Source organism: Ictalurus punctatus, chromosome 26 (genome assembly GCF_001660625.3).
Source record: "Ictalurus punctatus breed USDA103 chromosome 26, Coco_2.0, whole genome shotgun sequence".
Lineage (NCBI taxonomy): Eukaryota > Metazoa > Chordata > Actinopteri > Siluriformes > Ictaluridae > Ictalurus > Ictalurus punctatus.
In genome coordinates, this window is record NC_030441.2 from 8,908,277 (window position 1) to 8,921,883 (window position 13,607).

General features: G+C 40.5%; 1 protein-coding gene across 3 annotated transcripts in view; it reads left to right on the forward strand.

Moving 5' to 3' along the window:
• LOC108258843 (rho GTPase-activating protein 6) overlaps positions 1–13,607 on the forward strand; it is a 137,332-nt gene that overhangs the window by 119,092 nt on the left and 4,633 nt on the right. For 2 of the 3 annotated variants that reach the window (XM_017457784.3, XM_017457789.3), the window contains exons 7-12: positions 3,332–3,482; positions 4,070–4,218; positions 6,592–6,771; positions 10,892–10,983; positions 12,070–12,353; positions 12,551–12,622. In XM_017457784.3, the coding sequence (XP_017313273.1) occupies positions 3,332–3,482; positions 4,070–4,218; positions 6,592–6,771; positions 10,892–10,983; positions 12,070–12,353; positions 12,551–12,622 (928 nt within the window). The remainder of the gene's footprint in view (positions 1–3,331; positions 3,483–4,069; positions 4,219–6,591; positions 6,772–10,891; positions 10,984–12,069; positions 12,354–12,550; positions 12,623–13,607) is intronic. The other variant, XM_017457785.3, reaches the window with a different exon arrangement.

Consider the following 13,607-nt stretch of genomic DNA (forward strand, 5'->3'; position numbering starts at 1 on the left):
ACTTTTGTAAAGTTTTGTAAACGTTCCTGATGCATATAAAGTGCTGTGTCATCTGCCAGTGGGGAAATCGGATCATAATATTGTAAATCTGCTCCCAAAATCTAAGGCAAACGTAAATCAAGCGAAACCAGTTATTAAACTGATCAAAATTTGGAATGAAAGCAGCATGGATCAGCTGTAAGATTATTTTAAAGGTACTAAGTGGCAGGTTTTGTGAATGAGCTTACTGAGACTGTAAATTCCGTGAGGATCATTTTACCTGCTCGACGACTGTTAAGGTTTAGGTGATGAAGTAGCTCTCTTGTTATAAATACAAGTAAAACCAAGGAGTTAATTACAAACCAGCGACAAAATATTTCATGCTCCTTAAGCCAAGACAGAATTAATGACCGATATCTGGAAACTGTGGAGGATTTTAAGTACTTAATTATTTTACTTGATCCATCCATCCATCCATCTTCTATAGCGCTTATCCTTCCTTCAGGGTCACGGGGAACCTGGATCCTATCCCAGGGAGCATCGGGCACAAGGCGGGGTACACCCAGGACAGGGTGCCAGTCCATCGCAGGGTATTCTACTTGATACCAGATAATATTTTACAGCTAATTTGAAATATATTTTCAAAACGCCTATGCAACGATTGCATCTGTTGAGGAAGCTAAATAGTGGTTGTTGTTTTTTGGTTTTTTTTCTAAGTAAAGATACATTGGAGCTGGTATGCGAAAGTTTAATTGACAGCATCTTTACTTGGTATGGCGTTGTGTAGAGAATAAGGGGGAAGAACTGTAGGAATGTGGGTATGGAAGAGAAAATTATAGGGAAGTCACAGGGACCCGAGTTTCATGTGGTTTTTAACAGGCAGCACACCGAGCAGATCTTCAGAGATCCATCCCATCCCTTTATTTAGTGAATTCAATAAGCTTCCCTCTGGGAGGTGGTATAGGCTACCTATAGCTACAAAAAATCCTGTCAGGAAGTCTTTTACTGTATTTCACCACACTGTAAAACCGTTCATTTAACTCACAAGATTTGAGGAAACTAATTACCTCAAAATTTTTTAAGTTGATAAATCAATCTCTTTAAGCCAAATACACTTAGAGTTAATTGAGTTAATTTTTTTGCTCTATTTAAGTGTATTTGGCTTAAAGAGATTGATTTATCAACGTAAAAATTTTGAGGTAATTAGTTTCCTCAGATTTTTTGAGTTAAATGAACTTATCCGGTTTAACAGCGCAGCTATTGCCCTGATGAATTCCTAACGTTTCAGATTTTATTTCAGATTTAATTCAGGTTTTAAATAATGTATTCTTTCTTCTACCTAATTCCTCATTGCTCGTTATGATAAGATATTGAAGCTCCTTTATTTGATGTTTGTTGTCTTATGTTTTACTGAATCATGTCTTAGTGTGTGAGTGTATGTAAGTGGCCTGTAAAGCCAAAAGCAATTTTCCAGAACTGGACAATCAGGTTATCATTCATCATACATCCTTCATAATGGCAGTATTCCTTTTTGTCCCTTTTTGCCTGCATGTTTTACTTTGCTGGTCTCTGTGTCCTGCTCGTTCCATCAGCGATCCCTAGAGCGTGTTCTGCTTCAGGGTGTTCACTCTTCAGGACTCCTAAACTAACACACATTCTTAGATAAGCAAGACATGAACAACTCTAGTCAACTCTAGTGAACCATTAAAGTCTTTAAAGGGAATTCCTTGTGCTCCAAGTGTGTCTAAGTACATGTGTAGTGACAACGAAACAGTTTAACGAAGACGTGTCCATGTGATGACAAGGAACGCTACAAAATCATGCGTGTATTAATACCACCGATGAGAGCGAATACAGTCCGCTCTGAAAGTATTGGAACAGCAAGGCCAGTTCTATTGTTGCTATACGCTGAAGACATTTTGGGTTTGAGATCAAAAGATGAATGGGACCAGAGGTCAGAATTTCAGCTTTCATTTCTTCATATTTACAACTTAGAACATGGCACTTTTGGTGGCAGACCACCCAATGTTTAGGTGGGCAAAAGTATTGGGTCAGATGCTCTTAATGTTAATTAAAGCGAATGACAGTTCATATTTGGTTGCATATCCCTTGCTTGAAATAACTGCATCAAGCCGGTGCCCCTCTGACATCACCAAACTGTTGCGTTTTTCTTTTATAATCGTTTTCCAAGCTTGTTTCAGCTGCATTTTTTCGTCTTATTAAAAAATTAGCATTGGGAAATTACTGTGGAATAAGAGGAATAAATAGCCTACGTCATTATGTGCTGTTCTGTTATATTTAAACAAGAGTGCGGATATACTGAATATCAGCACCGCTGTGATACGCCGCAGGAACGACTACCGTAGGTAATCACAGCCGTACCGATATTCAGTATTACCACACAATTGCGAGTGCAATATTGCTTTTATACAACAGTACTATCAACAAAAAAATGTATATCTAGTACCTGACATTCCAGACACGATATGGTCAAATGTCCTGTTTATTTTTGTTCCGCTAGTGGAACTAGATCCCGGAGAAGCCACACACACACTTTATAGCACGTCGCTAGCTGGCTAGTTAGCTCACATTGATTTGTACATTCCCATTAAACGTGCTTCCGGTGAAATTTGCTTCCCTTCTTTCTTTTTTTTAATCTTCATTTGACTTTTTAAGCTTTCATTTTTTAAGCCAAACGTTATATTCCTCAAAAGCACTGTTTGCCATGTTTGCTGATGATGTCACCGACACTACCGTAGTGAACGTTTCTATGGTAACTAGGACGTGGAATTTTACAAAGCGAACACGGACGAGCATAGTGATACGATCAGTGAAACGTCCCTGTGTGGTTAAAGAGAAATAGGCACGTTTGGAATGCCGCTCGACCGGTCAAATTTGTATAGTTATAAAGTAATCATACTATAGTTCATTCTACTGAGTTTCATTCTGAGATCAACTGTCGTATCCAGCATAATGTTAGCAATCAAAAACTGTTTAATGCTAATGTATTTTCTCTGCATACAGAACTCAGGGGCTAAATGATATTATTCTGTTAGGATACAGATTAACCCTGGTAAAACCCTGATCTGGTTTAAAGCTTAATAACAATGTATTTACTATTTCAAATAGAAGATACATATAAACACAGGATTTAACTAAAAGTTCTCTGATGGGGAATCCCAGAAACACCAGACCTTTTCTCCATTGCTACACACCCAGTAAAATACCAAAACAGTCTTTAATTGGTAGACGGATGGAGTAAGACAGCGTCAATCCCCCCATTTATTTCCCTCCTGAGCCGGTTTTTAATTGTAACATTTTTAATTGAAGTTATATCATTCCTTTGCCACAGCTGCGGGAGGAGTTTGACCGCGGCGTAGACGTGCAGCTGGACGAGGAACACAGCGTCCACGACGTGGCCGCGCTTCTGAAGGAATTCCTCCGGGACATGGCTGACCCGCTGCTCACCAAAGAGCTCTACACAGCGTTCATTAACACCACATGTGAGAAACGTACACAACTAAAGTCTTTTTTCCTCAGCAGCTAATTCAAAGAGAGAACTGAGCCAAGCTAAATCGCAATGCAGACTCCTGTAGATTCTTGAACCCACATCGGTTTAGAATCAGGTTTTGTAAAAACGTCTGGAAGAGTCAAGTAAATCAGAGTGAAATGTCAAATATCAAATTCACTGAAGTAAATAAGAATTTGAGTTAAAAGTTTGTCTGGAAATGTTGGCCAAGTTCCCAATAAATTGTATTTTTTTTTTTTTTTTTTTTTTTATGAAAACACTGGGAACTCGTGGACCTAGAAATACCAATGCAGTAATCTTATACTTATAAGAAATAAGAATCAAAGACAGAGTAGTTTTTATAAATTTATTCTTTTGGCGTATGTATTAATACAAAGCAACTCATAGTGAAAGCTGAGCAGTTGTGGGCTAAAAACCCAACAGTGGCTCTCTGGCAATAACAAGCTTCCAGTCACTTGTACTCAACCACCAGGCTATCGATAAGTTCGCTATGTAGGTCAGATCTGGATTACGAAACCTATGCCATCTTTGACCTATAACCCTGGATTCCACTCTTAACAGTGCTGGACTCAGAAGACCAGCAGTTAGTCACCCAGCTGCTCGTGTACCTGCTGCCGCCTTGTAACAGTGACACCCTGCAGCGGCTGCTGGAGTTTCTGCACATCGTGGCTCGGCACGCTCAAAATGGATATGGCAAAGATGGACAGGAGGTGAGCTGTGGACCTGAAATTGTGATTACAATGGTCTTATTCATATATTTGTCTACCTGAATGACTAAAAGCCTTCACAGATCATGTGCTTAGAGTGTTGGTGAGTTTTTTTGGGATTGCAGCAATACCTGCGTGAACCCAATACTTTCAAGTTTTGAGGGCAGTCGCTAAGAGCTAATAAGAAGATTAGCGATAGTTATTGAGCCGACATTACTGTCTAGTTTTGTACTTCATAGACCGCTGTGGGTCAATCAGTAGAGCTTGGCTTTCCCAACATCTGGAAAATGCATAAAAGTCTGATTAAGGGCTATTTAGTAATATGTCCTCAGTGCATAGTTATGTAGGCAGTGTGAAATCGATCCTCACAGTCTGCAGTGGAGGCCAGTTTAACTGTCAGCCTACATTTGAGACAAAATGAGCACTAATTGAACCACCTGGCCTGAATTTATCATCGTGCGTTCATGTAAATATTCTCAACAGGCTTCGGTACATATTAGTTTTTATCTAATGACCAGTGGTTCTTAATTAGCCCGTTTATTTTAGACATATGGGGCCATACTTGAGTTGAGTTAAGCGCGCTTGAGAATTTCCTATCATAAGTTCATTTCATAACGTAACTCCCGGCTTGAGCACTATTCAGAAGCTACGTAGGAGTCACGCACGTGGGGTGGAGTTTGCCTAAAGAAGAGGTGTGTCTCAGTTACATACAATTCTGACCCTGAACTTAAGCTCATTTTTCTTATACAGTATCATCAGTTATGTCATGATGCACTTTCCTGAGAAGGAATGGTTGTCAAATTGTCAAGGAAATGTCTTATTTTATTATATTATTTTTTTATTCGTTTGATATTGAACTAAGTAGAAAGTTTTAAAAGGAATACTAGGTCTTCATGACCAAACCAGAATAACCATTCAAGAATAGCCCAAAAAATGACCCCAGTGGTCAGTGTAACCAGCCCAATGCCAAAGCTCTAAATCCGACCGTCAGGATGCATTATGATTCGAGTAGAGTAGCTTAATCAAGGTTCTGTGCTTTTACAGCATCGACTGCTATGCATACACTGTGTTTGGTTCCTCGTTTTTTTTTTTCTCCTTTTTATATTGTATTGTTCTATAAAAACAATTGTACTGCTTTTTTGGCAGCATGCTGTACATGTCCCAACTTATTTGATAAATATTATGATTTTCACAATATTAGAAGAGTGGAGGTTATTATAACAGCAAATGAGGGACTAAATCTGGAATGGGGTGTTCGATAAGCACAGGTGTGTGTAACGGTCAGGTGTCCACAAACTTTTGGTCATATAGTGTGTTTTTTTTTTTTTCTCCCCCAAAAGCAGCTGTATCCAGTGGCCATTTAGCACCTCATTCCAAATATACATTCCACATTTGCTCTGCTAGGCAGTAAAGGTAGAGTAACGATAGGAGCAAGGAGTCTAGCGTGGACGTTTTTTGATCCCATAGTTTGATCTAATGTTTCATTATGTTCCACAGATATTTCCATGTTATTTCCATGTTACAGTTCACAAAACTAAACTTGGGGTGCAGTCTTGGGGATCATAACCTGGGCTTGGTGTTAACTTCAATCCCAGTTCGCACACCGTACTCGAGTAGAAACCCATGCTGCAGGTCTTCATGGGTTCATTGTTAATCTGTAAAGAGAATCCGGCGTCATGATGTGGACTCTCAGAGGTCTGCTTGGCCCATTCCGAACTACTCTCACTCCTGCCTGCGCTCTAAGTGTACTTTCCCACATGCCTATCTGCACAGGAAACCAGACTCATTTCACGCTCGGGAGGGGAACACTGATCAACGTTTTCATCGCACTCGCGTTCCCGCTGAGACCCTGTGAGAGATTTGGGGGAAAGGAAGCAGGGCAGTGCGCTAGTTAGTTAGGATCCTTGGAGTAAAATAAAGGAAGTATTTTTTTGTATAGAAGTGATGGGTAGATTTATTGCATTTCCTAGAATGGTAAGATTTTTTTTTGACGTTTGTAACGCGCACACACACACACACACACACACACACACAGTTAATCCTCTTTTTACAGAGTCCTGCTGTGAGAAAAATTGAATCTCCACCCTGCTGTGTACATGAAGTTGTAGTGACAATGTTAAAGTCTTAATCCCTGTGTGGCTTCAGAGGAACCTCTAATAATGTGATCACAACATCGTAGTGATCTTACAAGTAAAATGCAGTAATTCTCTCCCTTTATTCCTGAGTCTTTAACTGGAGTTTAATGATATTGATCGATACGATATTTAACGAAATGCATTCACACAAGGATATATCTAAATTTCACTTCCCAAAACGCATCACGTGATGTGTACATTTAAAGATTATACACATGTAGAATAAACTGTTTGTCCACAGGTTACAGGGAACAAGATGACATCGATCAACTTAGCTACCATCTTTGGGCCAAACCTGCTGCACAAGCAGAAGAGCTCAGATAAAGAGTTCAGCGTGCAGAGCTCAGCCCGGGCCGAGGAGTCCACGGCCGTCATCGCTGTGGTACAGAGGATGATCACCGGCTACGAGGAGCTTTTTATGGTGAGCAACAAAATGGGCAAAATGTAATAATACAGCAGTGAATGTTTCTGTAATGTTCCGTGTTTAATGAATAATGACTCGTAATTGTACTCTCTGGTGTCTGGTTCCTCTCAAGGTTTCTTCCTCTCAGGGAGTTTTTTCATACCACTGTTGCATCAGTCTTGCTTGCTTGAGATGGTGACCCACTGACATCACCAAACTGTTGCATTCTTGTTTTCCAGGCTTGTACGGCAGCGTCTTACAGTTGTCGTTTGATTAGGGGGGTTTCTCTCTTGAGTCTCCTCTCCAGGAGGTGAAATGCTGCTCAACTGGGTTAAGGTCTGGTGATTGACTTGGCCAGTCTAAAACCTTCCACTTTCCCCCCCTGATGAAGCCCTTTGTTAAGTTGGAAGTGTGTTTAGGGTCATTGTCTTGCCGTGTGATGAAGTTCCTCCCGATTAGATTGGATGCATTTGTCTGTAAACTGGCAGACAGGATGTTTCAGTAAACTTCTGAATTTATTCTGCTGCTATCATGAGTTACATGACATGACTCCACCGTGCTTGACCAAGCTTGTATGTTTCGGATCATGAGCAGATCCATTGTTTCTTCACACTTTGACCTTTCAATCACTTTAGTAGAGGTTATTCTTGGTTACAGAACCTTTTGTGGCTCATCTCTGTATTTCTTTGCGAATTCCAATCTGGCATTCTGACTGTTACTGCTGGTGAGTGGTCTGCATCTTGTGCTATGGCATCAATATTTCTGCTCTCTCAAAGTCTTCTTTGGGAGATGCGTTGTGATACCTTCACCCCTGCCCTGTGGAGGATGTTGGTGATGGTTTTGTGTTATTTATGTATTTATTTTTTAGGTTTTTCTTCCCAGCTCAGTGTTTTAGTCGTCAGCTGCTGTTGTTGTTCTTGGCCATCCTGTTCCATGTCTGGCTTTTAGTACATCAGTGGTTTCTTTCTTTTTCAGGACATTCCTAATTGTTGTATTGGCTATGCCCGATGCTTATGCAATGGCGCTGATACATTTTTTTCCTCTCTCTTTTCTCAGCTTCAAAATGGCTTACTTGTCTCACATAGGTCTTTTGGTCTTCATGTTGGTTTATCCTTTTTAACAGCAAATGCAGTCTTCACAGGTTAAAAACAGGGCTCAAATCAAGAGTAGACATTCAGAGCTATTCATTGTTTAAACAATCAATCTAACTGGGCAACGAGAAGCACTTCTCAATGAAATCATGTTCCAAAATTTTCAATCACTTGAAAAATGAGTGGGTTCAAACAAAAAGTGCCATAGTTTATGTTTATTTTAAGTTGTTTAACGCATCTAGATGTAAATGTCAAGAAATGAAAGCGCTGGAAAATTCTGATCCGTAGTCTCATATCCATCTTTTGATCTCGAACCCAAATATCTTCAGTGTATAGCAAAAACAAATGAATGGGCCTTGCCGTTCCAATCCTTTTGGAGGGGACTGTATATTAAGAGAGAGAAGGGGGAGTTTAACGTTACTTATACAGTGCAAAAGAGTGGTGTTATAATAGAGGAGCAATTTCAATTTGTTCCCTCATAAACCATAGGGCCACAAACTTTTGCACCAACAGTTTATTTTATTCACATCCAGGGAGTAATTGAAGTGTACTTATGAAATAAAAGTAGAGGATGGAAAAATGTTGGTCATATACAGTAGGTACTGCATGTTAAATTATATTTGTTACTTAAATATAATGTTGGGTCAGGATCCTCCCAAACCTTTGCACAACGCTGAGTAAAAAGCCATATTCAGTAAATGCATGTAGTTAGGAGGTAATACTTCAGAATTATTTATGGATTTAAACGCTGCTCAGACAGTTACACACAGGGTGGAGTTTATCCAAGACGAAGGCATGTCTCAGTTATCCTCTATTTAGACTCTGTACTTAAATGCTTTTTCTTTGCGCAATATCCATTTCTGCCAAGAAGAAGTATTAAGTCTAACACCACTGTCTGACAACATTATAACCACCGTATTTCACCTTGGCATTTATGTATTGGGCAATATAAATTACACAACAGACAACATTTGTGAGCAATATTAAATATGTACATACATATGTATACATATGTGCGATGAAATGGTGCACACACATGCTGCAAGACCCCACCTCTCTAAGCTTGAAGCTTTCTGGTGCTGTCGATACAAAACAGTTTCCTTTCTTGGTTGCTGTATACTACTGCGGTATCAGGTGATGGCATCCGATGTTCAATTGTCATTTGACCAATTGGCAGACACGTTTCCTTGCCAGTAACTGCTTTAAACAAAACTCCTAGTAAACTTTATTTGTAAAGGTGGGAATGCTGTGAATTCTGCTCTGAAAAGCTCGGCAAATTACAGTGCTTGAAAGTGCACTTGTGTGCGCATATAGCTTACAAGATTCTGAAGCTTGGGGCCAGAAAAGTGTGCAAAAAGTAACAGATGCTCTGTAGGCCATCGCTGGAGCATTTTACAATAGAATGGTGTGAATTTGTTTTTTATTCGTCTTGTTTTGTGCTGCATTGTGTTGCAGTGCATTATTCCATCCATCCATCTTCTATACCGCTTATCCTTTTCAGGGTCGCGGGGGAACCTGGAGCCTATCTCAGGGAGCGTGGGGCACAAGGCGGGGTACACCCTGGACAGGGTGCCAATCCATCGCAGGGCACAATCACATACACACTCACACACCCATTCATACACTACGGACATGCCAATCAGCCTACCATGCATGTCTTTTGACTGGGGGAGGAAACCAGAGTACCCAGAGGAAACCCCCACAGCACGGGGAGAACATGCAAACTCCGCACACACAGGGCCACGGTGGGAGTCGAACCCCCAACCCTGGAAGTGTGAGGCAAACGTGCTAACCACTAAGCCACCGTGCATTATCAAAAGTAATTGCTTAAAAGCGCTCTACACAAAACCCGACAACCTTGGCAGCGTGAACTGCATGCATATAGTTACCGTTTATTTATTATGGTGGAAACGTTCATTATTAAGGCTGAAACAACAATCTGGACCAACTAGAAAATACAGTTAGTTAGATGGTTAGTTACATTTATATAGTGCTTTTCTGGACACTTAAAGCGCTTTACATAGTATGGGGGGGGGGGGGGGGGGGGGGGGGGTCTCCTGAACCACCACATGTGTCTAGCATCCACCTGGATGATGCGACGTCAGCCATAGTGCACAAGAACGACCACCACACACCAACTATTAGTGGAGAGGAGAGAGTGATGTAGCCAATTCAGAGATGGGGGGTTATTAGGGGGCCATGATAAAGAAGGACCAATGGGGGATTTCCGCCAGGACACCGGGGGTATACCCCTACTCAGTCAAGCGCAAGTCTGAATACGGATACATTTCCCAGCATAACTTTTGATTTATCTTTAGCACTTAAGCTGACAACTCTGAATGCAGCAGAATAAAATGAGACAGATGGATGATTATACGCACAGACTGTACACACTGAGACACACCACAGAGCTCACACACTCTCAAGTTACTCTTTGTACATGCATTGCACAAGTGTTTATTACCCACAGTTACCTTATTTCATTCATTCCTCCTATCTTTTTAATGGGGTTTTGAACCCCAGGCCATCGAAACCAGTCGGCTTAAAACCTTTATGAGACACTAGAAGAGCCATGTAGAAGTGTTGGGTGTGTTTGGCATGAATTTCAGGCCTGATTTCATACTGAAAGGAGAGATTTAAATGAAAGGCCCAGCAGGAGCCACCTGTAAATGGTAGGGGGTTTTAGCTGGTGCCAGAAGGCTTTAAAGATTAAATCTCCGTTCTCTCTTTTACATATTCAGCTCTTTAAAGCTGAGAAGAACTTTTGTGGAATGTAAGGGATGAAGAACCGGATGTCATTTTTCCTATAGATATATTCACATTCCACTGAAACTGTAGGACATATGCGTGTGTACATATAGCTTGCATTAATGCTTTGGGAAAGCTTTATTAAACCTAAACTCCAAGGGTTTTACAATTAAATTTCTGACCCTGCTAATTGCATACGCTATTACCTCCCTGTAGTCATAAAATAATTCATAATGTTGACTACTACTGAGTAATAAAAGCCGGGATATTAAAAGGTTAAACGTTGCGTTTATGTGCAGGTGTCTGCAGACTTGCAGAATGAGGTGCTGATGAGCTTGCTGGAGACAGATCCTGACGTGGTGGACTACCTCTTACGACGCAAGGCCTCACAGTAAGTCATCCTGAAACGTAAAATACGAGAAAATGTAAACAGCTTGGCCATATTTTTCACTAGAAAGGACCATGTGACATCCATATTGCGAATGTAAGTGTATGGCTATGTATCGCCCTCTGCTGGGCAAGAGCTAGCATTGCAGCCAAAATAATAAACAGGCTTCATCAGTGCTGTCTTATAATTACTTACAGGAGGCTTTCATTTACTCGTTCAGTCCTTTTTATACAGGGAATAATCCTACTGATGTCTCATTTATAGAACGGGGTATACATTTGCAGGCAAAAATTTCCATAACATTAAGACAAAAGAAGACATAGAATTTTTATTATATACCAACAGTACATTTAGTAGCAACATGAACAAATATTGGAATTTAACACCAAACGGATATTGGAGCAAAAAGTTTTTCCATTTCCTTTACCTTCCAATTTCCTTTCTAACTGCTTCCAACTTGTTTGCATACTCTCTATAGTGTAGCTTTTGGAAGAGAACATTTGCATAAATGTGTAAGCAATATGAAATGAAAACATACAAAAGAATAAATAAAATGAAGATCAAGTTGGCAGTAATAAAATCAACTGAACATAAGATATAAAAGATCCTTGCAGCAAATTGCATAGAAAAGTGGCATATTAAATGCCTTGAGTTCGTTGTTCTAGTTATCTTTTCTGTATTTCAAAATGGCACGTTTTTCTCAAGTAAAGCAAAAGATTCACAATGATTCAACAATGCAGGTGCTGCATACATACTGTACATACTATGACATTATACTCCAGTTATGAGTTACATAAATGGAAATGGTCTGCACTTATATAGCGCTTTACACTGTGTCTCATTCACCCATTCACACTCACACACCAGTGGTAGCTGATCTGCCATGCAAGGCGCTAGCTTGCCATCGGGAGCAACTTGGGGTTCAGTGTCTTGCCCAAGGACACTTCAGTATGTGGAGTCACATGGGCTGGGGATCGAACCGCCAACTCTACGATTAGTGGACAACCCGCTCTACCAGCTGATCCACAGCTGCCCTAGCTCGTGCCACCTACATTATTGTGACACCGTCTTTGCATCTTTCTCCTTCAGAAGTCCTGATTTGTTAAATTCTGAGGCATCACTCTCTCTGAGTGAGTGCAGATCGTCCAGCGACTCCAACAAGGCGTCCAGTGGTGAAGTCTCTCCCTATGACAACAACTCTCCCGTGCTGTCTGAGAGGAGAGGGGGAGACCTGGCGAAAGACAGCGAAGTCCATTCCGGACGAGTCCTCAGCACGGAGCGACTTTTCTGCGTCCCTGAACAGTACAGTCTGGTGGGACAAGTGACAGGACGCAGCAGGGACACGGTTTCAAATATCTGGTCCCCAGCCAAGGGTGAGATAAAATAGCTTTGTAAAGCCTCAGCAAAAACATCCCCGGACATTTCTTTAGATTTCTTTTTTTTTTTTTTTTCTTCCTCAAAAGAATCGTTAGCAATATGAACAAATATGTATTGAAATATACACATCAATCCCCGAAACCATTACAAGGCACGTCTGATATAATGTTTAATACATTATTCTTTATTTCAGAGGAGCATGCTAACATTTGGGGTGCGTGGCACACAACACTGAAGCCAGGATTGCAAGAACAACCCTATACAGGTACTATACCAAAAATGACTCCAGTTCTATTATACTAAATCGATTATGCTAAATATAATAACAATCTGAAGCACTGGTAAGATTCTATCCCAGGCTCTTTCTTTCATTCAGTCTTCAGTAAGCTTTTTATCCTGCTCAGAGTTGGAGTGGATCTCCAGAACACTGAGCAAGATGTGGGAATTCACCCTGGCTTGGACGCCAGTCCATCTCAGGGCACACACACTCGTTCACATATGGGGCAGCTCAACATTGCCAATCCCCCGTCATGTTTTTGGAATGTAGGAGAAAATGGAAGAACCCAAAGGAAACCCACACACACGGGGCAGAACATGTGAAACTCTGCCCTCAGGATCAACCTTTATTTAACTGAGGATAACATTCTAATAGTAAAAATACTGTTTATAATTAATCCAATTTATTTGACTTTTGGTGATGTCCGACTGTATTAGAACTTTTATCTTTAATTTATGCTTATATACATTCATATATGGCAGTGTACAGCGCCTTACACATTTTCCCATTTTAGGAAATCAGACGTAATTGGACAGTTGGCTGCTCAGTTGTTTCTTGTGTATCTGTGAGCCAATGCATAATTATTTAATGTTCAGGACTAAAAAGGAATTATTCCCAGATGTGGCATATGGAGCCTGTTGCATCTCAAAACAAGGACTAAAGGCGGCTCTCTGGAAACCGAAAACCCAAAATAAATCGATCAGAAACATAGCTAAAGCATTAGGAGTGTCAAAATCAAGTTTGATGAACTGTAAGAAAAAAAAAAGCCTGAGATGAAACTTAGCAAAGAAAAAGAATCTTCCAAGTTTAGACCATGGAAAACACTGAATGATGGAAAAATGATTTCAGTATGAAATAAAACTGGTGAAGAGATCATGAACTGCAGACACAGACAGCAGAGACTTTTTGAGAAGCGTGGCCTCATATGGTTTATGCCACTATGTAAAATACAGCTTGCTAAAGACTACATAAA